Below are 27,269 nucleotides of genomic sequence, written 5' to 3' on the forward strand. Positions count from 1 at the left end.
GGACGGCTGCTTGCGTTGTGGCCGAAACGTCGTGAGAATTGTTTTATTATGTTTTATTTTTATTATTTTATTACTTCCCTTCTACGTGACTTTACCGAAAGAACCAAGAAGATGAATAATACATATTTAGATATGCAGAAACGTCCGTAATTCTGTGAAATAGTGGGGAAATAACAACCAAATATGTACATGAATCAGATTCAATATCTCCATACACCTCTATGCACTAGTTCCGGGATCAGCTCCGGAGCCGCATGCGGCTCTTTAAGGACTGCTTCGTGACGTTATATATGAAAGACCACCACCATCTCATATTGACATGCATTGCGGCCCTTGAAATAGTGCAGGAATTATTTTTACCAAATTCGAAACAAAATGCTCTTGTTACTTTGGCTGCCGACCCCTGCACTAGTTCAATGGGCTGGCACTAGCAGGCTCCCTGCAGCATGTTCCCTGTGGTTGGGAATTAAATAATGAATTAAGCCACTTCGTTGAGCTATCATTTGTGGCCAGGTCGCTTCTGAAAAAGAGCTACATAGCTCAGTGTGCCTTAATGGTTAACAAAAAATATGTAGAAATCAACTTCACCAAGCTGTCGTTACTCATTCAATGGAAATATGTATTTAGGTGTCTACTTATATTCATTGCAATGTATTCCCCACTATATTTAGATTGCCAAACAATTCCAATGGATTTTCTTTACAGTAAAAACGAGGACCTGTAAATGTTGGCATTATTCCAGCAGACTCTGAAAATAATTGTCCCATTGCCATCAATATAGAGCATGACGGCACCAACTCATTTTACATTTACAGTCCCGAATAGGAAATAGTTAACGCAACAATTCATATTATATTACAAATCAAAAGTGCCTACTTAAAGAAAATATGAGACCCGTGCATCATTATTACTTCCCAAACTTTTGTGATGTTTACGTTCTTAGTCTTAGATTTATTTATCAATGCCAGCTGTACTGAATCGTATCACCCCTGAATCGCAGTGCTTTTGTTTGAGAAAAGTAAGAGTACATCAACACATCCGCTGTGCTTTGTTCATTTTCCTTGGTTGCAGTCTCGATGGCTGAACTAGCGTTGCTTTGCTGTCATCCCATCAAGCTGAATTATGCCTCCCCCAGATTTTAACCGAACCAGCCCCAGGAGGGGTGTCTGTGAATCACACAAAGAATCCTAAGCAACAAACCCAACCACTGTCCCCCTCGCACCCCACTGTCTCCCCCCCCCCCCCCCGCAGAAGCTCCAAAGCAACGTGGACATTGATGCGCAGCCCTCGAGAGGAGTATGTGAGAACAATTTAATGAGCGTGCTGGAGGACGCGTGGAATACTGATGCGGCACACATCGGGACAAATTTTCGCAAGTTTTCTCCTATGTTGCCATACTATTCAGCCACGAAACGTTCACACGTTTGCAACTACAGCTGCTGCGTAAATGTGCGCACGCCGTAAAACCTACTTATACATTGGCATGCCTTGCACGCATGCTGTTACCCGTAGATGCAATTCTTGTGAATGGCATTGCACTATCGTGGCTGTGTTTCATTTATCAGTGTGTAAAGTGCCAGTCTTGAAAAAAAAATATTAATTAGGCATCATTCGAAGTGTATTGTGTACACCCACTCGTGTTAGAAAAGAGAACACGGTGTGAGAGATTTCCGTCAAGTGACCTCTTGAAAAAGAATGGCTTAGTCTCCACTCAGGACAACTCGAGTATTAGTTTCTCCCTCTGGTCTAATAAAGCGATGAGGCGCGGCGTGAACTGCCAGCTGTATTTATATCCCACGGGCCTTACATGGCCGTGTGGCTTGGGAGACATGCCTCTAGGGTTCGCACACACAAATGGCAAATTATAGGCAGTGCTGTTTTGGCAGTGAGTTGATGCTGTATGCTAACTTCTTGCGGGTCTCTCAACGCTAAAGGCAGAAAGCTCCCACTTTGCAGCTCGGCTCTCTTCCTTTCTGGGGTTTAGGCAGATCTGGTAAGCATCCATACACAGAAAGCAACAACATGTAATGTGTTTAGGAATTTGCGTATTGTCAGTAATGTGCTTTGTGCAATGTTTGGATCTGCTTAATTCTCACTTATGCGTCGTAACTTTGGTACACTTTGTCATGGTGGCATATATGTTATTATTTTTCCTGCATGGAAGGTTGCCAGGATTATTAACGTGACGTTAAAAAACTGGAATGTACACATACGGTTTAGTGAATGTAGACATACATTTTAGTGTCAAGCCTTACATATGTGATTTTATTGTATGTAATAATAATAATCGTTTACTGAATTCTTGCTTTACTGAGTGTGGCCATCACTGTGCCCGCAGTGTATAATAAAATAAATGTAACTGTAATACATCACCAAGAATCTCCATTACATTATATCCACCACGATATATAACTCAATATATTTAATGTAGATTCATGTTCTTTTCTAGAATATTTATTTATTTTATTTTTAACCTGACTGAATTTTATTTTATGAGGTGGATTTTTTTTGGTTTATCCTGTAATATGGTCCCGTGGTGTTTAATCAGTTGCGTAGTAATTCCCATTCTGAAAAGTAAAATGTATGCTCTAAATTTACGTCATTACTTTAAATGTAGGTGTCTAAAACAAAACTACAATAAGTGAGTAATGCACTGTACACTGAGGATAACTTATGATGGCTATAACATTAAAGGCGAAAAAATATGTAGAGTTTGGTAAAGGTTTGCCCACTAAAGTGTACTTTATTTATGACGGCCAACACCAGTGACGATTATCTGAACCGGTCCTGGGCCTCCCTGAGGTTGACTCAGCCTCAAATGAGTACCTGGTGCGGTGTGTAAACATCGCCACTGGGGAGACAAAGGCGGCCGGGCGTGGTGTTGGCCACCCTACCCCCTCGTGTGCCGTACCGACCTACATAGGTGCTCGCAAACAGCACTTGCCCCAACAGTCTATTCAGGCTATAGGGAGATCTGTCTTTATCTTTGTTTTTTTTTAAGTAATGGCCGGTCTCGATTATGGGCTGCATCAAAATACGACAGAGGATGACCTTCGATTTGTTTTTGTTGTTGCATGAATGCACAGAGAAGCGGACGACCAGCAAGGACAAGTCGGCTGACGCTCACATTGTAAGGCATCGGTTGTGTCCTCGTCATGGCCTCATCAACGTCTTCGGCCTCCTACTTCAAGCAGAAGCACCGGCAGTACGACCACCAGTATCGCTCCAAGCAGGTGCAGTCCGTGCTCCAAGAATATGGATCGGAGAGCGGACAGGCAGAGCGCAGTCGGTAAGCGCACGAAGCTGGGACGTACCGAGTGCTCACGTAGCCATTCAATGAGCTTGCTAATATTGCAAATGTTTTATTATTATGACTTCCTACCCCATGGTCTCTTCACACTCAGGTGTGCGTCAGTGTGGAGACATGCAAAGTGGTATATGAGCCGGCAACCTGAGATTGAGTCCAGGGCTTGACAAACATCACTGCTGAGTGGTTTTGAAAAGTCGGTCATAGGTTCCCTCCACTGCACCAAGCCACACCAACCAATGTGGTGAAGTACGGCTAAACAACCTCAATGACTTACATGGCACGGGGATGCCTACATCTCGGAGTCAATACATGGATGTCATTTTTTATATGTTGTGCGAGTATTTTTCTTCCTATAAAGTGTGCATATTATACTTGATGTATAATCACGTCAGCGTAACGCTTCAGAGTAGCATTTGAATAATACATATATTGTATAGTTGTGAGGAATATACGAAACCAAGTGTCACATTGTGCTTACATAAACATTCGTGATACCTAGGGTTGATTGCAATGGAAACAATGGAATTTTTTTACCCGCACAACGTTAAGTGACTTTCACTCGAGGCACATTCCGTGACATATATAGGCCTCCTCAAGCCGTATCAGTTATGGGCGTCATTTGAACACTGGTAAATGTGGGTTTGTGAAGTGGGGAAGGCTAGGACTGGTTTTAGATGCCACTCATCACTGATATTTACCATGGGCGGGAATTCAATTCATTCTTGATTTGAAGCTTTTTTCTACCTACGTGACTTTACCAAAAGAACCAGAGAGCATAATTCAATGCATGTGGTCAGGTTCAGAGCAGTCATACTTATTTTATGGAACTCACCTTTATTTTTCCTGTGTCATTTTTGATTTTGCAAAATCGTCCGTGCAAAATCACCTCCCCCCCCCCAACTTTCCAGGCGCATTCCAAACTCTTCACTTCCCTCTGCGGCATGCATCTGCAGATAACGTGTGCCATTGGTTGTCTCGGCCTTCTCCAAAAATAACTGAAATTACAGACGGGAGTGCTGCCTGTCCATTGGTCACACCTGCTGTTGAACATTAACAGACGTGAGCGGGGCAGGCAGGCAGCCACTTGTTCTAGTGACTCCGAGTGCTGCTTCTGTCCGCCGGTTGGGACAAAAAAAAGGTCCATTGCTCCTTGTGTTCAAGAGACTCATAGGTTTTTTCGGTAAAGTCACGTAGGTAAAAAAATAAATAAATCAAAAAATAACAATGAAAATGTTTTCTTATTATTTATTTTACCTACGTGACTTTACCGAAAAAACCTAAGAGTATGAATCCTTGCAGTTTACGAACGCTTCAAATCTAGAATATCAAGAGACTTGTCGATCTGTGCATCTCCGTTGCCTCTGGTGGGGGACGAGCGCTGTAAAGAGGGTGGGGTGATTATTGGGAGAAAATGGTGGGACGTGAAGGGGTTGGGTGGGACGAGTGACATGTGGTGTTAGTGTGGAGTAATGGAGATAATGTGAGTGTGGCGAGGCTCTGACAGTAAGCTTTAGCTACCCCAATGCCCGTCACAAATGTGGCACCTCCGATTAGCGCGGTTGGCTACGTACGTTGCGAAATAAGTTCGGGATACATACATACATGTACAAAAATATGCACACATAATCGTATTAACCTGATTCTAGATTTGAAGCTTTCGTGACTGCAATGATTCATATTCTCAGGTTTTTTCGGTAAAGTCACGTAGGTAAAACATTAAAAGTAATGAAAGTAAAATAAAACAAAACAAAAATAAAAATAAAATTCACGACGTTTCGGAGGCAACACAAGTCTCCGTCATCAGGTGGGACCGTCACAGCCAGATTAGCTGCATCACTTAGCTGCATCAAGTGATGCAGCTAATCTGGCTGTGACGGTCCCACCTGATGACGGAGACTTGTGTTGCCTCCGAAACGTCGTGAATTTTATTTTTATTTTTGTTTTGTTTTATTTTACTTTCATTACTTTTAATGTTTTACCTACGTGACTTTACCGAAAAAACCTGAGAATACGTATTAACCTGAGCACGCATTTGTGTATAATCTGACTTTCCTTCATAAGTTATAGTCATGTTTAAAATGGCGTGTTTCCATTTAGAGCACAACCTGCTTGCATGTGTAGTAGAGTTCACGACTCTTGGACGTCGGAGTTGGAGGCACACGGGTTTATTACACACAGCACGGTTGTGGCATACAACTCTAGAGGGGGTGTCGGCCCCCTCACCCGGCTAGCTGGGGATACACGCGCTAGCTACTTTCTAGCCTGCCTCCTAGTCCTCCTCTAACGGGCTAGGGGAGGCTATCTGGCCCGACACTGGTAAGTCGGGCCCGGTACCCTGAGTCCCAGACCAGCGCTGACAGGAGCACCGGCTCTGGATCTCGGGACCACGCCGCTGGCTCGGTCCTGTTCGGCCCTGATAAGGACGGCGAACCAGGGGAGTCCAGGGCTCTAGCTAAGACGTCTTCAGTCTTCACTGGTTAGCTTAACAAGAACCCCGAGCCCTCCGATACATCCCCTTTTATACCCAACCCCCCGCTGAGGGGTGGGCCCCCCCGGGTGCCTGGCGCGGACGTCGTAGAGAGCACCTCCCTGTGCACTCACGTAGCCCCGCCCACTGTGTTTGTTTGCCCTAAGCTGCCATGCATAACGGGCTCTCTCTCTAACACCCCTACACATGTGTGCTATAAAACTATAAATAAATGTACTGTCCATGTATTTTTTTACAAACCAATATTAACATTGCACGGGGGATTCAAATCGCCCATTCAATTACCAACCCATATCTAATCTCTCATCTTAAACATTAGACACATTGGTGCAGAAATAGTTGATCAACTATCTAGAGTGTTATGGCAAGTTAACAGGATATCAGTCTGGCTTAGACCTCAGCATAGCACTACCAATGCTTCACTCACAGTTGCAGATAACATTTCTAGCAGATACCTTGACAAAAGGAACATCTGCTCAGCAGTTTTCACATTTTGGCTAAGTCATTGATACTGTTGATCCCAATATCCTTCAAACTAGGTTACTTTATTCTGGCCTCAGTGAAAACGCAAAAGGTTGATTCATAATGTATGTGGCCTATAAATAAATATGCATAACACCGGGATTTTGTTTCCGATGACTTCACTCAACTCGTTAAAGGTGCCCCACATGATTCTGTGCTCAATCTGTACAGCATCAAATCTATCTCAGTATAGATTTTTACTTCATGCTGGTGACATGGTTTTATATACCCCAGGATCTGAATGCAAACACAAGATAATGTGTAAAAGTAAAACTAAACTATTTTTTATTTTACCAGCTAAATAGCTATTTTTCAGAAGCAACCTGGAAATACATAGCAGCCAAATACTCTAAATGCATGTTTCTAAATCTCGAGGGAAAATCGGAGGACCCGGAGAACAATTAATGCGATCATGGGAAGAACATGCAAATTCCAAATATACAGGCGTCAGGGTCGGGATTGAACCCACAACCTCCTGTATACCAGGCGAGGTAGTTAACATCTCACCACCGGGAATTTGACGAGCCCCAGCTGCAAATCTTACGTGGAAAATGTTAACAAAAACGTTATGAAGTTTCAATAATTCTATTCTACACGTAAACATGTGATGGATGCTACATTTATACCTATCCGAGATTGCTGCCATGTACAAATCAACATCAGGAACGACTTCGGCATCATGTACGTATGTTGAACTTCTTTCACACCATACGTAGCCAACCATGCTAATCAGAGGTATTGGGGGAGGACAACAAACTCAACACAAAAAGTAGTTCTAAAGAAATGAGTTTTCAATCTAGATTTAAAAGTGCATAGCTCCAGTGACTTCCGAATATCGGAGGAAGAACGTTCCAGACAGTCACAGAATCGCATCTAAAAGCAGCGCAATGCAGTGCCCGTCTTTGTTCGATGGTTAGCCAAAAGCTGCTGCGAGGATGACCGGAGTTCACGTGAAGGTTTATGCACCTTGATGTGAGACTAATTACTATAGTTAATTTACTAATTGGTATGGTTTATTTAACATTATGATTGGTTGGTCACAGGGAGATTTATGAAACTCCGAAGCCTGCTCGGCAATGAGCCTTTCCCAGGAACACTAGCTCTTTTTCTTGTTCATCATCATCAGCAGCAGTGACAGCAGCAACAGCAATGTGATTGTCATCATCTTCAACGCAATATTCATTACCATTCATACAATAATCATCATCACAAAATCATTACAATAATCTACATTCTAAGAAATATTATCATTGCCCTTGGTTCCTGTTCACCTTCATCGTCGCTGCCTTACTCTTCATGAGCATGTGTACCTCCATCTCGGTGTTTGCTATTAAGTTTAGAGCAAACTTTGCTCAAAACTTTTTATTTTGGAAAAATGGGCCATTGCGTCATCTCAGTGCTCCCTGCAAATGCCATACTCTCAAAGCGCAATTTACCTAGTTCTGTATGATGGCATTGCTCTGACCCTGCCTTAACCCCGCATATTATTGGCCGATCGGACTGACGTGAATGGCGGTGGAATGGGTGCATTTCGGTGTGAAATTGTCCTGTGCTGAATTGCAAAATGTGGAAAGGGGCTGGTTTTGAAACAAAAATGATCATCATTCTGCCACTTTTTTTGGTAGAATGACAGCCAAGATAGCTCCATGAATCGGGCCCTCAATCATTCAAGCTCGACATATCAAATGAAGTGCTACTAACGTTGTGCTGCTTGATTTGTTTGTTTTTACAGCAAAAAGTTTATTGTTTATATTGATGGAGGCTCTGGCTTAAGCGACCTGGATAGTTTATCGATCGCAACTTCCCGACATCCAACACATTCGAGCATTTTGTCAAAGTCTATGGTTGGAAGTGGATCGATCGGTGTTTCAGAACGGTAAGTCACGTCACAATATGCACACTTTTTACTAAAAGTCTCTCCTGGCCATTGATATCCATTGTGGGCGAGTTGGTGAAATTTGTCATTTTGCTTTTTTTTCACTTTGAGGAATGTGGGCTTGATGCATCAAGAAGGACGCAGCTCTGCGGCAAGTCACAGTCGAGTGAGCAGCAGCAGCAGCAGCATGAGCAGCAGGCAGAGCAGCAGCAGCAGCAGCAAAATGGCAAGCTCTTCCTTTCGATCGGCAGAAGAGATCCTGAGCAGCAAACGGCATGCCACACGGGACTACTCTGAAAGTGCTGCCATTAAAAAGGTTAGAAAACTCTCCACGACATTCTTGGGATGAAGGCTGCTTTAAAGCACTTGCCTACATCATTTCACCGTGAAGTCCTTACGAGGCTTCACTGCCCAGAAATGAGGTGGCTATAAAATCCAAACAAGCGTGTTACGTTTGCTAATGCAAGGTTTCCACGCTACTAGGTACCGGCTGCAATTCATTAAAATAGTTGCAGACTTAATCCCCACTGGCGCCCAGGCCTTCATAATGTGATGGACTTCAGAATACATCATATAGCAAGGATGTTAGACGTTCCAATGTAGTTAATTATATAATCATATACATAATTGTTTCAGCTTGCTTGGTTAATTAGGAAAGAGAATACGAGTCTTTGAGATGTTATGCTTTCCAGCGGCTGCCGCAAAGTTCACGTACGGTTGAAGTTTCACTGGAACAATTAATTATGAAGGATTTGTTTAATTGCTTACAGCATCAGTTGCTTGGTTCAGTCAATGTTATAATTAAAAGTTTTAAAATTCATTGCTTAATTCGTTAAGTGAATGATTTTTTTTTCACTTTCATTGATAGATACAATCTTGATTTGAAGCTTTCGTGACTGCAGAAATTCATACTCTTTGGTTCTTTCGGTAAAGTCACGTAGGTAGAATTGTCTTTATTTTATTGATAGATAAGCTTTATTGTTATCTTCCACTCCAAATTATTGTTATTTTTAAATGAACCCTGCACTATTTTTGGACCCTAAACTTACACGAATCATAATTGAGTACCATCGTCATACAAATAGCGCAAGGCGATAATTAAGGCACGATGTATCGCAGATGTGTATAGTCTGCCAGCAGGGGGTGATGTTAACGTGTTTTTTTTCCAAAATAAGTAATCTGCCAGGTTTTCAAATTTGAACATGTGATGCCGGCATAGGTGGCTGACCCTTCTTAACATAACTTCACCAGATCTTTAACGTCCGTTTGCCATGGCCAACCATGCTACTCGGAGGTGGACGGCATGTAATTGGTTTACCCGTTGAATTAACCAGGGTGGCCACTGCGATTTGACCACGAACCTCTGCAACCAGAAACTAATGGGCTAACGCTTGGTTATGTCACCGCCCATGCACACCAAAGTGCCGTACTGTAGTGTCTCACTCCAATGAGCATCCTTGATTCACACGCTGCCTTTGTTGGTCTGTTGCAGGTGCATGCTGAATCCGAGTCCTATCTCAGCCAGGTCATCGACGGGACGATGCATGGAGTCCCGCAGTTCCTGGTGAAGCCACGCTCCCATTCCGTGTGGGAGAAATCAAGCACCAGGTTCATGTGCACCGTGCAAGGCTTTCCCGAACCTTATGTCAAATGGTGAGCATTTGTATCGTCCGCATGTCATATTCGCAGTGGGATTCCGTCGTGGTATTGTGGCTTGCAGAGTGAGCCTGCAATCCAGTAGACCTGCAATTCGAATTGATCCCTCGGCCTGTCATTAGAAATAATGGCATTGTTACTTATATAACTTCGCCTCTGTCCACCCGAAGGTACAAACGGCGTACATTACACTTATTCGATCAGAAATCGTGCATGCAGTTGGGTAACGTGTGGGTACTCTCACTAAAGACATCTGAAAGAACCAAAACGTAAAGACATCTATCTGGTCAGAATGGAAGAGTAGGATAAATGCCCTCTCCAGAGGTCCATCAAGTGGAGGCCCTTCTGTGACCAGTCGTGCAAGCAACAGTTGCAGGGCTGCACCTTTATCCTTTACACTATTATCAACATGGAGCCTTTTCTCTGTTTAACATTGCACAATTGTAGGCATTGTGAACCCTTTTAATTTAATGGTTATTGAGGATTGCATACGACAATGTGCATGAGTGGTTGAAATAAACAATCCTGCATTTTGATCAGTGAAACAATGCACGACTCAGTCTCCAAGCTGCAGCACATCAACATCAATTGGGCACATGTTGTGAAGATTCAGAATGCCGGCACCAGAGGGTACATTGCACAAGAGATGATGCGTCACTGTTTGCCATCTGTCAGCCGGTTTTTGATTCCCTCCACCGCTATACGTCTTTACTTTGAAAATCCCAGATAAGGCCTATAACTGAGCTTTAATCTCCACTGTGTCAGTCAGTCACATAATCAAGGCCCACCATCTGGGAATTAACAGAACAATAGCTGTGATTGTACTAATTAAGCCAAGGCACATGGGAGATTGCCGATCAATACTCATGCACTTGCCTTGCTCTCAATGCCATAATGAGGAGCTGAGTATGCTCGTAAAATTGTACTTTGGCGGATGCTCGGGTTTTCTTTTATGGCACTCTGCTCTCTCCAGCCAGCACTCTGTTGACTTCATAAAATTATTTACAGCCAGGCTAACATGACAGATCGGTTTTGGATGAAACACTGAATAGCCTTTAAAACAAACAAAGCGAGGTGTTAAAATGATGAAGCAGAATCATTTGTGGTGCTCATAGCGAGAATGGATTACAATAACGGGAGTTATTTTCGTTATTTTGAGAAGTTGATTCCTTAACAATAGCGTCAGCACAATGCGGCCTGGAATCAATTCTCCCCATCATTGCCTCTCAGTGAGAGGACTTCTACTGCAGCTCCACCAACAGGCCGGTCTCCCATGATCCCGCACGTGTGTAAATCTCCATTAAAGTGTCCTAACCAATGTTTATTTTTCGATTCACTTAACCAGCATTTGTAGTCACGGGGTTAAACAAATATGGTAGCTGTCTTCTCCACTTTATTTTTGTGATTTTATTTCTCAAGAAATGTTATCCCTATTGTGCTATCAGCATCGCGCGATGAGGTGAACTATCAATTATGATCTCTCACAGAACAGTGCAACCCATTCATTTTAGAGAACAGCCATTCAAGTGACCTCTTGGTTAAGACAGTAGAAGGGACCCACAATTCTCTGCATATGAGAGTAATGTTCGCTGCTATATTTTTATTCACCACATTTATAGAGTTAGAGCCTTGTAGCGTAACGTAGAACCAACCCGCTATATCGTTACTATTAAATGGAAGGGGTAATATTTAAGTTCATTATGAATTATGCCCGTGTCATCCACCACTGCAAATGTTGTAAACAAAAATTCCAGAAAGGACGTTTCCTAATAGAGACAATTTATTACGAATTTAATTCGTTTTAAAATAAAAAAAAAATATTAGCATGATGAATGTTATAATGTTGTTAGATGCGCTGGTCATATTTAATTCGCGTTTGTTTTGACAACAATACAACTAATTATCAGCTTAGTTTTGGTCGAATCAAAATGTGGAGGCATTTTGATATTATGTCGGCGTCTACATTGCTTTCCCTCAAATGAATAATAATTTAAACCACGCAAATGTCAATTATGGGGATTCTTTGACCACACTTCACGCTGGCCATTGTGGGTTTTTGCTGAAGAGGGGAGGCCCTGGAACTTGTTCAGATATCACTCGACACTAATGAGAGCCAGGGCCAGAAATCAAATTCACATTGGGAGGTTCATAGAGCGCATTGTGGTTATAAACACCGCGTGCCACCGCTGGTTCCCTCCTTTATCTTTGAAGGTACAAAAACCACATCCAGATTGATCCGCGCTGCAGTGCTGGGAAATATGAAGTTTATGGCAACTATGGTGTGTACACGTTGGAAATCAACAGGTGAGTGGCAATTAACTATGAATCTGTACATTTTACCTGAACGTAATTGTTGATTCACTTTATCTATACTGGGCCGTTGTTGTATATCTTAACTATATGCTTAATTATGTACAGTATTAAATGTTACATGGAATTAATGTCTTGCCGTCACCTTACCAGGACCACCGCCCTTGGAAATGAGATGTTTAATCTCATTGGTATATCCTGAAAAGTATACACACTCACCTGAAGTATCTGACTAAAATAGGACTATAACATATTGCTAGTTTTTTTTTAAATAGTCGTCAAAACCGGGTGAGATTTTCACCTTGTATTGGTCAATGCATCTCTGTTTTGGTGAGGGAGAACAAGCCCTGCGTCTGACCTGTATGGATACACGTTGGTATGTGCAACTCGTGGGGACTGTTGCTGGCAAGAAAACAAAAGGCACTCGTAGGCATAGTGTGGAAATATTGTTAATTATAGTTTCACTCCTGTGTATGAGCATGTGTCGTTACGTCAATGTAAGCCGTGGCTTGGCTTTGTTTAAACGCCGAGGCACATTAATTGAAGGCAACTTATTTTATTGTTTTGTTTTGCATGCTTCCTTGGATGGAGCGGCGTTGGAAGGAGAAATAGGGTTTTCGTGAAATAAAATTTTTTTCAAAAAAGGAGGACTTGACCCCATCACCCCATTCATGCCTGCCATTCCCGACAGCTGCCCCCCCTCCAAAAAAAATCACCCGGTGCATGCTGTTTTGGACATCTAGGCAATGTAACATGCACACCTGAGAATATCGGTGGCTGGTAACGGTGACATTTCCATGACATCACACTCATTAACTTGCAAGCCGGACAAGTCAGAACAAATTCGTTCTCATACGCATTAGGCGGCGCACTGCTGCTCGACATGCACGGCACGTAGCCCATGCAAGTAATACTCGGAGACGAAGCATAGGGGCTCTTTGTCAAAGGCTTGTGATCAGATAGCGCAATTTCCACTCTCCGCTAGTTAATCTACGGCACTGAGTTGTAAGTTTGTTTTAAATGAGGCCAAACAGGGACAATCACGAGGCCTGCCGCATTGGTCGTCCATCACATGCTGATATATCTTGAGGAATGTAAAGACCAAGTGTTGAGTGGCCAAAACTATGTTAATGGAATACATTTTGAGTTGACTGCACTGTTTTCTTACCGGCATCCAGCCTGCTGAAGTAATGGTAATGTACTTGCTCTGGCCTTGGCAGTAATGTCAGAATAGCACTGCTAAATATATATATACCACTCAAGCAGGATTGAGATATGATGATGATCATCAGCTGTGATCTACTCACTTCTGGACGAAGGCCTCCACAATCCGTCATTATCTCTCATGGTCTTACGATGCCACGAAACCATATAGCTGATGCACACGAGCTGATTTCATCGCTCCATCTCCACCGTGGATCTCCTTTTGGGGACACTCTCTCTTTGGCATCCACCCCGTTGTTTGCCTTCACCACCGGCCATCAACCCTCTTAGTTATGTGTCCTGCTTGAGCCCACTTGACACTTCTTGATAGTCAATATTACATACAGTACTTCATGTATGTTCCTTGACGATGTGTTCTTCTTTCTGTCTCTCAACATAAAAGTGAAAATACCCCCTCCCCCCTACTCTTCTTTGACACAATTGACACAAAGACGGTCACTGTATCGCATGTTTTCAGATGCGATTCTGTGGCCGTCTGGAACGTTCTTCCTTCCAAAATTGGAAAGCCACTGGAGCTATGCACTTTGAAATCTAGTTTGAAAACTAATTTATTTAGAACTTTTTGCTTTATGTATTTATGTTTGTCCTCCCGCACTTCCGATTAGCACGGTTGACTACATACAACAACATACATACATTTCAACAGTAATTAAATTTTATTGCTCATCGTACGTGTTTCTAACAGTAAACAAACTATATATGATAATACCCCAATTACCGTCTCCCACGTTTACATCGTTTCGCAATGCGTCGTCACTTTACTATTACTATCACTTCCCGATTTGCGTTGCCTCAACCCACACTTGCGTCGCTGACGGCATCATCCGCCCTTTCTCGTATCTGTCGCCTCTCAAACCTTCGCCTCCACCACCTACCAAGTAAATTGCTCTGATTGGTTTCTCTACGATATTCCTCGTCGCGCCGTTCACGAACGCTTCCCCGGCATAAACCGGGGGTCTTACTTTACTATACTCTACAGTGATGTTTATACATCAATAAGATTGTGCATAAAACACTGACATCCACGTGCCAGTAGTTTTCTTGTGGCCCTGTGGCAAAGGGATGGGCTGTCTTGTATTTGATCGCAAGCAAAAGAAAAGGAGACACTTATTACAGCTATTGGCAGCACTACACAATGAACTACTCTTGTGAATCATGTCACAAGGTCATTAACATAATCGTGACCTTTTGACGTAAGCAGCACTGGCATGCAGAGGCTAGACTGAATATACTTTGGCAAATTGCTTCACTGGCAAGCACGCTCGCCATAATAAACTTAAATTAGTATATAAATACATATTGCGGCCATTACAAATCATTCATACAAATAAAAAAGGGCCTTTATTTATATTGGCGGATTTGAATATCAACTCAACATTTAAGCCTTCTAAAACAAATCTACTTTCGTCCAAGAATATCAAACACATCACTGTTAACGTGTTACCCGATGGGTGTTTGTAAAGCGCATCTGCCGATCTATTTGCACGTTCCTTACAGCCAGTCGCCTAGCTGTCACAGCTCTTGGGCTCTATTCCCAACATGGTGTTGACACCCTCGCAACTCCGTGTAATAAGTGCCAGAACTTAACCCAATACCTCATCTGCACTGTTCACTGCATCGTGTTCATCGTTAGCGTGAAGGGACATTTATTTTGAGTTTTCCTTACATGCAATGACTTCAAGTCTGATTCCGACATTAAGCACCGCCACTGATTTACAATTAAACCATTAATTAATGCGTACACACATTTTAGTGATTGTGCTTTTATTACGATGGTATTTTACGTTCGTATTTGTACTGTCACCTGTGTGCCGGTATCTATCATATACAAACAACGAGTTTGAAGTAAAATGGTGTTTGCGGCAAAGCACACTGCACTGGAGAAGCTGGTGTTGTTATGCTGCCATTGGAAGAAAGCCATATTACATACACGTGTTGGCCACTCAGTTCAAATGCTAAAGAGGCTGAAATTAGGGTCTTGCACAACCGTGCTATGGTAGGTAAAGGGGTTAAAAGGGTGAAACGGGCAAAGTGCCACGTCTAATGAGCTGACAGAACTGTTGAAGGCAAGGCACAGGGGAGCCAATGGAAGAGTGGCAGGCCCAAGGAGGGATCAGACATGTGAAACATCTCTACAAGAAATATATCACTCCTGAATTAATTTCTCGCACCTTGCGAAGCCCCGTAAGGGCTGCAAAAGATCCTAAGATGTGATAAATTAATAGGTTGGTATTGCGTGTCATGGGGATGTCTTATAGTCCCCATCTATGCACTTGCAGCTGAAACAATAACAGATATTTACTGCGTGGAAGTCCATTTTATTGCTAGACTTTCTGGCAATTTCTCTAGATATTTTAGACGTGAAATTTATTTTTAAACAAAATGCTAAAGTTAGTGGTGAACGGCATAATTAACATCTTGAAAAGTGCATGTTATGCTAAAATTATTTTCTCAAAATACGTATGGGTCATAATAATCATCAGCCATGGTCAATCCACTGCTGAATGAAGGCCTCTTCAAGCATCTGCCACCTCTCACGATCCTTGAAATAACAAATGTAATCGCTCTATCTGCCCAAATGACTTCTTCTCGGGCATATTTCATTCCCGATGTAAAAAAAAATTAAACGCATGCAATATCTATTTGCTTTTTTTCAAGCATAATACACGACGAACTTAGATTTTTAATACATGTAACTTTCAGTCATCATAAAACGTCATCAATGTATTTATAAAATCATAATCATGGTCATTGTTATCAGTAGATAGGAGGTAAAAAGTGTTTTCTATTTATTCAGCAAAAAAAATGTACCCACATGGTCCTTTCTGTACAATGTTAGTACGCATGGAAATTGCGCGAAAGAAACAGAGGCAGTTTACAAACAAAGGAACATTTGTCAGCAGTTGCCTTAGGTGTGAAGTTGTACGCAGCTACGGAACAAGACTAGGAGCCGTGCACAAACAATTACACTGGCCTGTCGATATCCCATCTCTGCTGAAGGCTCTGTAAAACAAAATCAATTGCCAACAAAAAGTGCTGATTATTTTGCTATGCCATCCTGATAAGTTATGAATTAGTAACTTGAAACTGGTCAGACATCTTGAAACAGGCGGGAGTGCCCACACGCTACCCCACCTCATGCAGCCTGCCGATCACAAGACTTAATTAGTGTGAATGAGTACGTATTTTTTACATCACAGTGTTTGTACTAGAGGCACAGTTGGCACATTTGTTGTTAGATACCAGGCTTAATTTAGTTTCACGAGCAATCTAAGAACTTTAGTCAGTAATTGTGATGTTATTTTTTGCTCACGAGATGTTGGCTTCAATTAAGAAAAAGTATGAGAAAGCTTGATCATAGGGGTCACTGGGAGCATAACTTGGCATATATGGAATGGATATTATTCAAGCGGACATCCCACCGATGAAATTGGAGTGTTGAAATCAACTGGTGTGCAGTGGCTTTACCATGGTCGATGATGGCGATGATAGTGTTACGGAAACAAAAAGAGACGATTTGTTTTTCCAATTTGCAATCAATACAATTTAATACATTTGTCATGATTTACTTAACATATGTATAAACATAACATTAAGCGCATAGTATACATAGGGTAGCCAAGAAGTCAGGACACATGGTTATTTATTTTATTTTAACACTGGCTTCGATTTTGTTTGTTTATTATTTAAATTAATATTTTATCTGTTATCAATAATATGTATTATTATTCTTCCTGTGCGGATCACCTCAAATTTGTCGTTTGCAAAACTTGACCAAGAACCCAGAATGCATCGAGACAAAACATAATCGATGAACGTTCAAAGATAACACCTGCAATGCTACAAAAAAGTCAAAAATTCATTTCAAAAGAGAATTCATGCGTGCATTCATGTTAATAGAAGTCAGTTTGAACATTTTTTTTTAATAAATGAAATAACCCTCTGTGCTTTGTTAAAATAAATATAACTCTATGTGGTCCTGACTTTTGGGCCATCCTGTATAATGCTGCAGCAGCACGTAATTTGACTATGTATAGTATATTTATCGTAGTAAATTAACGCGTAATTGAAATTAAATGAAGTGGCCTCGCTGTTAGGCTTCACGTTGTGCATGCTAAACTGAGAAATGAGATTTGTCATTCATCTGGACAGTTTGTGTGCATTATTCATATGGCTGCTGGCCTTCGTGGTTGAATGCATTAAACAAAGTACATTTTTGAGATGGCTGATGGAAAAAAAGGAAGTATGCATTCAAAAGCCCACATTAACACTTGCACAAAATCCACATATTTTCCGATTGTATGCAACATTTATTATCGTCAAATGCTATTTAACTGTATTAGTCAATACATTTTTCTGCGAAATTAAAGAACGGTTTATGCCATGTGATGGTTTGCAAATGTAAACTTTATACCTGGTACGTGTGTGCATGATCACCAATACCTCATGCTGTGTTGCATTTGCAGATGCGATTTGGATGACACTGCACAGTACAAAGCCTTCGCCATGAATGTTAATGGAGAAGCATCAACAATCGCTACGTTGGTCGTTAAAAGTGTGTATTTAATAGGGATCCACCACATTGATATTTTTTATCGTTATATAAATCATAGCGTGGCTGCTGCCGCATTTAAAGTTTGTACATTTGTGTTTTTCTCCAACCTCTTAGGATATCAAGGAGAAGCTGAACTTGCTCAGCCTGGATCTGTATGGCTCCCCATTCATAGTGAGAATTACACATCCTCATAATCATCGTCATCATCATTAGCAATGATCAGTCTATTTTTGGATTGAAGTCCTCTCCAGTGTGTGTGCATTATTATATGTGTGCATTATTATATGTGTGCATTATTCTCCAAACTGCCACCACCTCTCGGAATCCTGCAATGCAATAAGCCATCCAGCACCAGCAGAACAACTCATGTCAGCACTCCATCTCCTCCGTGGGCGATCTCTCAGACACATTACACTCCTTGGCTGACACTACATTATAATCCTTAACCACTGACCACCATCCCTCATAGCAACAAGTCTTGCTCATGCCTACTTACTTTTATTAATAGTTGTAATGTACCTGCGTATTTGTTCTGTAGTACGTGTTCCTCTTTCTGCCTCTCGATGTAATTCCAAGTATGCATCTCCCCACGCTTTTTAGCATACTTTTTAGTGTTTGCTCCTATATGTTTTATAAGTGACCATTTTTCTGAACCATGTCATAGCAGGTAGTACATGCCAATTTAACATATTTTTGAGGTACTGTAAAGCCACTCGAATCTAACAAGCAGGCCTTCACACAGCAGAGGTGTAATGACCACCATCATTAAATTCAAGCAAGAAAATTACCATTGTTTTGTGTGCATGGGAATGTCCCATTTACCTGCTTAAAATTTGAGTATCTTGTCCTGTTGAGCATTGAGGGAAGAGTAAAATATGATTATTTTGTGGCTCAATATGTACTGATATTTGGTCCATACATTGACACACGATGTTGTCTTCCTGTGAGCAAAGTCATCTAACATCTTTTTTCATTTAATTGGCATAAATGATCAAATTATATGATTGTTTATCATTATCATCCAATCAGCACACGGTCACGGGGGGGCCAGTGAGAATCTAAAAAGTACAGACTGCAAATACACAAATAAACAAACACATTTAGGATGTACTACACTTCATGTAACATGGGCAAATGTACGTATCTATGTTCAACTTACTTGACACTGTACATAGCCAAGCATGGTAAACAGAGCAGCGGGGGAGTTTTCAATCTAGATTATTTAAATTGCATAGCTCCAGTGGCTTCCAAATATCGGAAGGAAGAGCGTTCTAGGTGGCCACAGAAGCGCATGCGAAAGCGCCCAATTCAGTGGCCGTCTTTGTTCGATGGCCAGCCAATTACGTGTGTTTATAACTGAAAATAATGAAAAGCCACACAACTGCCAACATCCAAATGTGTGTTTTTGTATTGCACACTCGAAATAATGGACGTGGGCAGGTGCGCCAAATCGATGGCAAACGTATTTATTGTGGTAAATCTGCAAAATGCAACAGCACGTGTGTCACACACAGCAATCCTCAACCGAGTCGCCATTAACCACGTGACTGGTGTACAAGTCCGGTAAATCAATAACTCTGCCAGCCACCCACAGGCCCAACTCAGTCATCGCATGCTGGTGTACACACGTGCATTGATGTACTGCACAGCACATAAGGACTTTCCCAAAACCACACTTTACTCCCTTGCTGCACGAGGAAATCATTAAAAGAGTGGTCCAATCCTAATGTGCCACATTTGTGCATTTTTTCTTTCTTTCAGTTCCGCCCCTTCCGCCCCTTCCCTACACCAAAGTCGACATCACAATCTTCGACAAGTTTAACGTCTCTTTTGGGCAAGAGGGTGAGGGAGTCACGCTGAGTTGCAAGGTGCTTCTGCATCCAAACCTCAAGCGCTTCCAGCCCGAAATGCAATGGTGGCGTGATGGTGAGCACACCAGGAGGACATTTCTCCTTTCCTCTATCCCCTTCCCCAACTCCCCACCATGAACATAACATCGCACCATACAGGTGGTCGGCCCTGACTTTTGTTATTAGGCTTGTGTAAGGTGTGTGTAAATCTTCACGGCGATTGATGCATGGTAAAGATGTACACTTAACGGGGTTACGAAATTGTATGCCATAGCTAACAGATGGAGACATAGATGGAGAAACACACACAGCTGTGTGAATTGATGCAGCCAGATTAAAGATGAACACCACTTTATATAGTCTTTGCCCTTGTTCATTTCTGAACAACCTGTTACCCTTTAATGTCGGGTCACGAGTCTAAGACAATTGGCAAAAATTGTAGGTCTGAAAAAGCTAGGTTTCAGGTTAGTACCACATTGGTATTCATTCACGCGTCCACACAAAATGGTCACGAAAATTGAGGACAGTAAGGATGATAGAACAAAATACAGTCCTTCTTTATTGCACAAATATGGCGCATGTCATGTTTATAAAGCTCTATGTAAACTAACAGATAAAAGTGTTGTAAGAAATGAAACCTATAAAATATTTGCGTCTCAAATGTTGACTGTTTGATATCGTAGTTTTATATGACTACACATTTTATTTATGAAGCTTAATGTAAACTAATATATATATGAACGTGTTCTGAGAAATTAAACATATATATATAAGTATGTATAGTGTGTTGACTATGTGATGCAACAGTTTCATATGGGAATACATTTCATAATTTGATCCATTTAGATCATTACAAAGCAATCGATCTCAAATGATCCATACAACCTCATACAATGTATTCATTTTGATACAAAGGCAGGTGTGTTAAACTGAGGTGTATCCCCCTCCCCCCTATGAATCTGGCATCCCAACTTAATTTTTTCAGCCATGGCTAACATCACTGGCAAGTGATACTTGAAGTGGTGCTTGGCCTGCACTGACACAGTGTTCGCAGACCTTCATCCAGAAGTGAATTGAGAAATGGCTGAAAATGATTTAAACACTTTTACTTTCAATTGTATACATTTCATTTTTAAGATAATGGGTAATTTTTGATGGAGGGCTTTTCCATGTTGGCTTCTGCATAGATTCTGCATTTTATTCTCATTGGTCAGGGTGCATTGCATCCAGCGATATATTGCGTTTTGTGTCAACTAACCTCTTCATAGGTAAGGCTATACTTATGGCATAGAGGTCCTGATGGTCACGGGAATTGAGAAATGTAATGAAGTCAGTGAAAACTTGGAAATTGCTGGAGATAGAACGATTAGGTGCTTCCATTCAAAAATTATGTAGCTCGTGTGCTGAGAATACAATTCCGTACATTCACAGCCCCACCTTATTCCCTGATATTGCTATGAATGATCGGTCCCCCCCCCCCCCCCCCCCCCAAAAAAATAAAAACTTTCAGCGTAAAAGCTTACAAAACATTACCATGACAAAAGTGTAGCCTTACTCATCAGCAAATGCTAAATCACTGACGATGTGGCCACTGCAGTTTCTGCCACATGGCGGCTAATACTCGACCGCTTGAATCACGCAATCCAGCTTTGGAAGCAACTCGCTTTAGCTAGGAGTCGCGAAATTAAAAAACTACTGCAACTGATCCAATACTGTTTGGCCAAGCATATGACTGCACACGTGCATCAGTAATTGCTTGACATCAAGACACTCAACAGAGAGCTACTAGTTAAAAGAAAAATCCTATATACTCAATCTGTAATGCATCGCTGAACTAACACCCAATTCTGCCTCTCCCAAAAAAAATATCTTGTGCAAAACAGGACTCTTATCAGGCAGACTTCTGTGGACTGATTTAACATTTAATGTAATGAGGGCGAATGCTTGCCTCGGTGAGCACACCACGGGTCCGATACGGGAGTAGTGAAGAGATGCGCGATCGAAAAATGTGGGGTTGCTCAGGACATTCTCAAATCACACTTGGGTGATTAGAACGGCAGAGAGACGCACCGTGAGGGGGTAAATAACCTATAAAGGGTAACACAGTCTCAAATGTGAGTGCACATGGACTTCATGCATTTCTGGGTGAGTTGAAGAACCTTCCGTCACTTCAACTGGCGCATACATCTTTATAACAATCCTAAACGGTCCAGCACACTTAAATGCAATTGTACGTTCATTGAAATAACAACCTAATACCTTGGTATGGGGTATTTTAGCCTAGATTACGCAAAAACTATGTTGTTTTATGGAATGCGGTGCACACGCACGTTATTGAATGTATGTATATTGAACTTCGTTTGCACAATATGTAGCCAACCATGCTAATCGGCTTGCAATAGAGGAAAACCTCACAATGTACAAGACAAATTCCTCACACAGATATCACCTCCAAAAAATACGTATCTCCAAAAGTATTAGGTTAATTTAACATGTAAGTTATCACAGACAACATTCTATTTCTGATATTTATATATATATATATTTGAAACCTATAAAATGTTATTGTATTACATTTTATGTGTAGGCACCGGGTAGGTTTTGCATCGTGGGTGCCGCGTAGAATATGACTTGGTACTTCACTTTGTTTTAGAACACATACAATTATTGTGGTAGAGAACATGTGTAAAATCCCTTTTTCAAACTCATATAGCAAGGGATTTCCACGTCAATTTGTCATGCCCCCACTGCACTGCAATACGCACAATAATTGACAGTTTCTTTCGATCCCACTTAGTATCTTGACATCAATTAGGCAGCCTGCTAGGAGCTGTCCACTGAATCAGATTTCTTTGGATATGCCCTGCATTCACACCCAAGCTCCAATTAGCACGGTTGACTACGCACGGTGCGAAAAAAGTTAAACAGACATGCACGCTTGTTTTAACAGTTTCGGCAAACTACTTTACATAACGCAAACAGTTAAATAAATAGAAAAAATTCCATGGCGTAGTCAGCTAAGCTGTGCTAGCCAAACAGTATGAGAAGAGTGCACACCCTTGTCCACATTGGAGCAACAGTCAAATAATGTATTGATCTGTGAAACGAGCAGCCCTCATTCCTCAGGCAGACACTTAACTGCAGAACATGAATCAATTGGGGTAGTGTTTGCTATCTTCACAGTGGGGCATCTGTTTGTTAGCATGTTAACACAATGTAAGTCAGGGGTCTTTAACCCAGACCAACGGTGCTGTTCGCCTACCTAGGAGAAGTCTAAGTTGTTGCGTCTGTGTGCGTCCTGCAATGCAGCAGCAGCTGTTGCGTTGATTGAACACTACCCCGTCGCCAGTGCTATGCTATTATTGCGAGCTGTTCTGGATGCCGCTGTTGTGTTTTCTACTGAGCGTCTACATCCGAACGGTTGCTCACCACAACGTGAGCAGAATGAGGCCCTGTGAAAAATCCAAGGCATGCGTGGGTACGAGGTGGATTGTTCGCTTCGTACTATTATAAGAGATGACAGCCACTTGGACAGGCCTTCGCGCAGGAGTGGATTGACCATAGCTGATCTCCCTGATTCTCAATATTTATTTCAAATTTCAAACCAAACTGTCCACGTGTACTGTGTTTTACATATAGGTGGCAAAGATATGGTATACGCAGCATATATAACTCATCAAATTAGTTTTTAAAATGTGAGTTTCATGGTGGCAGATGCACATTCTGCTTCTTAACAGCGCAGACATTGCTTGTCTCAATGAGGCGACATTTGGCTTCAGTTTATTTACCCATTCTGTTAATACAACTAGGCCAAGGGCCTGTGCACTGATATTCAATATAACTGTCTGGTCACATTAACATATGTAATCATTTAAAGTTTATTTACACGTATATCCAGTATGCCTTTGCTGCAAATGCCACAATTCAGTGCATTAAAGATTAAAACAAATCTACCCTCAAAACCACCCTGCTTATTTTCGTTTTACCTTTTTCTAAACAAAGCTCTAGACATTTCACTGTGTCATGCCATTTCAAATAATTGTGATCTTCAAGGTCACTTAAATGCTAATGTCCATTAGTTTGGCTCAGAGACAAAATCCATCCATCTTTGACTACTTTTCACGAGAGCTCGATCACACTCTCCCAAGTGGGTATACAGCAATGCAGGTTCGTTCACACAAACTAAAGTTGCCTGAAAATATTGTTAGGCATTTTTATATCCGAGGGTCTTTTGGGGATTCTGGATACACCAGAGTAACCAGCACAACTTCAATCAGTTATTATATTGAGACAACGATCCTATGCGTTATTTACTCTAGTTCTTACCAAGTACGGCTTTATGAGTGGAATTTCTGTATGTGGACATGTTCCCTTGGTATCATACTAAAGCAGACTGGACTTGCCATCCAGAGGTCACTGGCTTGTTTCGATCTCCCTGGCACGGCATGGGTACACCACAGATTCATCGATCGGTCACATACAGTGGGGTAAAATGTAGGTATGCCACCTCTTCCAAGAGGTCTGGCCAGTATGGAAGAGAAGGTCTAAATGTCCTCTAGAAAGGTTTTCTAGAGCTCCCTCTCATGGAGGCTCGTCCGCCTGCAGTGACGTGAGCAATTGCTTACAGAGATGCACCATTTTCTGATATACACAGGGGCGGTTTCTTCATTAGGGCGATTGGGCGACGCACCACCAATGTCATTCAACCACAGAGTCACGCTAGCCGTCACTGTGCCGCTGGATATAGTCCAATCAGCGTCATGCTACGTTCTGTGGAGTACCGCCTCTTTTTGGGCGATTTCCCTCCAGCTGAGAATCGCCCCGAGTGGTCCCATAGACTTACATTCAAAGATGTTTTTTTTCGAACGGGGGCGCTGCAATGCATTCTCTATGGGTTCCGGGAGGGCTCGCCCTAACGTGCTTACGTCATCATACGTGCTTACGTCATCATACGTAAGCACGTTTCATCCAACAATATAATTTGTCGCCACCTAGTGGAATCTTTAATAAAATAAACCTGAGTGGTTTGTTTTAATAGTGAGTATAGAAACAAACAAGATGTATTGTAAGAGCCACTTTATTTTTCATTAATATTAAAGAAGTGAAGTTGCCTTTACATGCTTAAGCTGTTAATTTATCCATTGCATGGGTGGACCTTATCCTTATCAATCATCCAGACATTTGCCCCCCCTGAGAGATTTTGCAGGAGCCGCCACTGGATATACAGTATTCAATTCTACGTTGCTTAACGCGACTCTCAAGTTTGTTATATGCTGAACAAGTCAACGTCATGTGTTTGTGATTTTTGCCTACCAATATCACAGGCTAATATACATGTAGCCAAGCACCATTATTTGATGGATTACAAGAACAAATAGGAGTTCTCAACAAATATTGTTATCCTTCAACTCTTTGAAAATAAATATCTTTATTATAATTGAGATAACGTAACTATTTATATATAATGCAAGAGTAATTTGGATATCACTGCATGAGTAAACATATTTCACATTGCATTTATGTATGTTGAACTTCTTTCGCACCGTACGTAGCCAACCGTAATAATTGGCGGTACGGGGGAAGGACAACAAAATAAACACTAAAAGTAGTTCTAAACACAAAAACTAAGTATGTATGCTCGTTCCTATTTAACGAAAATGTGTTTTGAACAAAGATTATAAATTATTAAAAAGCGACAGACCAATGCACTTTTTTTCTTGAAAAATATACTTTGACAACAACGACATAATAGTAATGTTTGATGAGTATTAATCTAATTTTAGACAATTTTCTATTGATATTTACCTTGGTGTATTTCTGGTACAGATCTGTTTCTATGAGAATAGTATGTGTACGTTTTTCAAGTGACATACTGGTAAATTGTGCATTTCCAATGCATGAATCAATTGAAAGTTGTTTTTTTATGTGATGACTTCAATTGTGATTACTGACACATTACGTTTTGTTGAAGAGAATGCTTGGTACTGGTAATTAATTTGAGGGATCTACATTAGTTGAGCTCATGTATTATTATGCTTGAGGATGAGTCCTAATTATTGTGAGGTACTACTTTCATTTTTCCAGGGTTTGTCTCATGGTGTGATTAGGATGTGGTGCACATAATGACAATGTACCATACCCATATCTACAGGTTAGGTTTTTTTCCTTGGCATTACAGATATATGTGTAAACACACATAATGCAAAAACAAAAAAACATAAACGTCATAGCATACGGATACTTATACATACCCAGATTGCTCCGAGTTAAAAACAATCCACGTGGTCAAAAGGTTGCTTGGCACGAAGGGTGCAATTATTGACAGTGACATCCCTGGGTAGGATTCATTTTTTTAATTGCACCATAACAATTGTGATGCGCAGCAAACGCGGTGAAAATCCATTTTAATAATTGCAGAGGCTATCATTTGTGGAATGTGTAGTGACACTGAGAATGTGAAATAAAAGTTCTGGTATAGAACGATTGTATTACACACATGGCAAACTGCATGATGGATCACGCGTTATTCGCTATCTAATTGCATATTGCATACTGGAGCTTACCTGTCACCACCTCCATACTATCCGTCTCTAATTTTGTAGTGAGCTCATTTAAATAACCGTCCTAATAGTGTAATTGTAATTATGACAGTAGTCATGAGAATGATGAAGTCCTCTGCTCATGAGTCGTAACAATGATGAAACCAGTATACAATTATTATTCTTTGGGTCTTTCAGTAAAGCCACGTAGATAGAAGAAAAAGAATAATAATAAAAAATATCACGACGTTTCGATCGCAACACAAGCAAGCGGGAGAGCTACTGAGGCAGGAAAAAAATAAAAGAGCGTGAAAGCTGCTAAGGCAGGATGTTATAAAGGTTTGAGATGGGTGTAGCCAAAGGGTCATAAGCGAAGTAGGCGGGGCTAGAGATTAAATTTGCATGTAAATGTAAGATCAGAGAGCTGAGCTACCTCCACGACGACGCAGCTGTGAAGGTGGCCATTGTATTGTGATCCATTAGCATGTCAATTTAAGAAAAACGAAAACCACCGCCAAATCGAGGAAAACGAGCAACGGTGGCTGTGTTAGTGAGACATTTAGCCTGTTAATGTAAAGACATTTAACCTGGTAGATTAGCATGTCAATGTAAGAAAAACGAGAGCCATCACCACATCGAGGAAAACGAGCAACGGTGGCTGTGTTAGTGAGACATTTAGCCTGTTAATTTAAAGACATTTAACCTGGTAATGTAACTCAGAGAGTTGAAAATAACTGCTAACATCAGCAGGTAGGATGGAAACATCACAGCCAGTTATGACTTAAACTGGTTAATAACGTCCTTCCAATGATTGCACAGTTTGTACCCATCTTCTCGGTTGAAATTGTGTCTGTGTTTATATATCTGGATAGCTTCATGAACGAATCTTTGCTGATAGCCAGTGGGTTTGCAGAGTACCTTCATCTTGGAAAAATCCAT

At 41.3% G+C, this 27,269-nt stretch overlaps 1 protein-coding gene across 1 annotated transcript in view; it reads left to right on the plus strand.

Annotated features, from left to right (window-relative positions):
• The first annotated feature begins 1,864 nt into the window (after nt 1-1,864).
• Nucleotides 1,865-27,269, plus strand: part of LOC144717852 (myomesin-2-like) — a 99,954-nt gene continuing 74,549 nt past the window's right edge. The window contains exons 1-9 of the mRNA XM_078593566.1: nt 1,865-1,993; nt 3,087-3,289; nt 8,053-8,196; nt 8,308-8,512; nt 9,689-9,849; nt 12,064-12,156; nt 17,853-17,941; nt 18,056-18,112; nt 19,703-19,867. Of these exons, the coding sequence (XP_078449692.1) occupies nt 3,156-3,289; nt 8,053-8,196; nt 8,308-8,512; nt 9,689-9,849; nt 12,064-12,156; nt 17,853-17,941; nt 18,056-18,112; nt 19,703-19,867 (1,048 nt within the window). The 5' untranslated portion in view covers nt 1,865-1,993; nt 3,087-3,155. The remainder of the gene's footprint in view (nt 1,994-3,086; nt 3,290-8,052; nt 8,197-8,307; nt 8,513-9,688; nt 9,850-12,063; nt 12,157-17,852; nt 17,942-18,055; nt 18,113-19,702; nt 19,868-27,269) is intronic.

The sequence above is a fragment of the Lampetra planeri genome, chromosome 4, assembly GCF_965212315.1.
Source record: "Lampetra planeri chromosome 4, kcLamPlan1.2.h2, whole genome shotgun sequence".
Taxonomy (NCBI): Eukaryota; Metazoa; Chordata; class Hyperoartia; order Petromyzontiformes; family Petromyzontidae; genus Lampetra; species Lampetra planeri.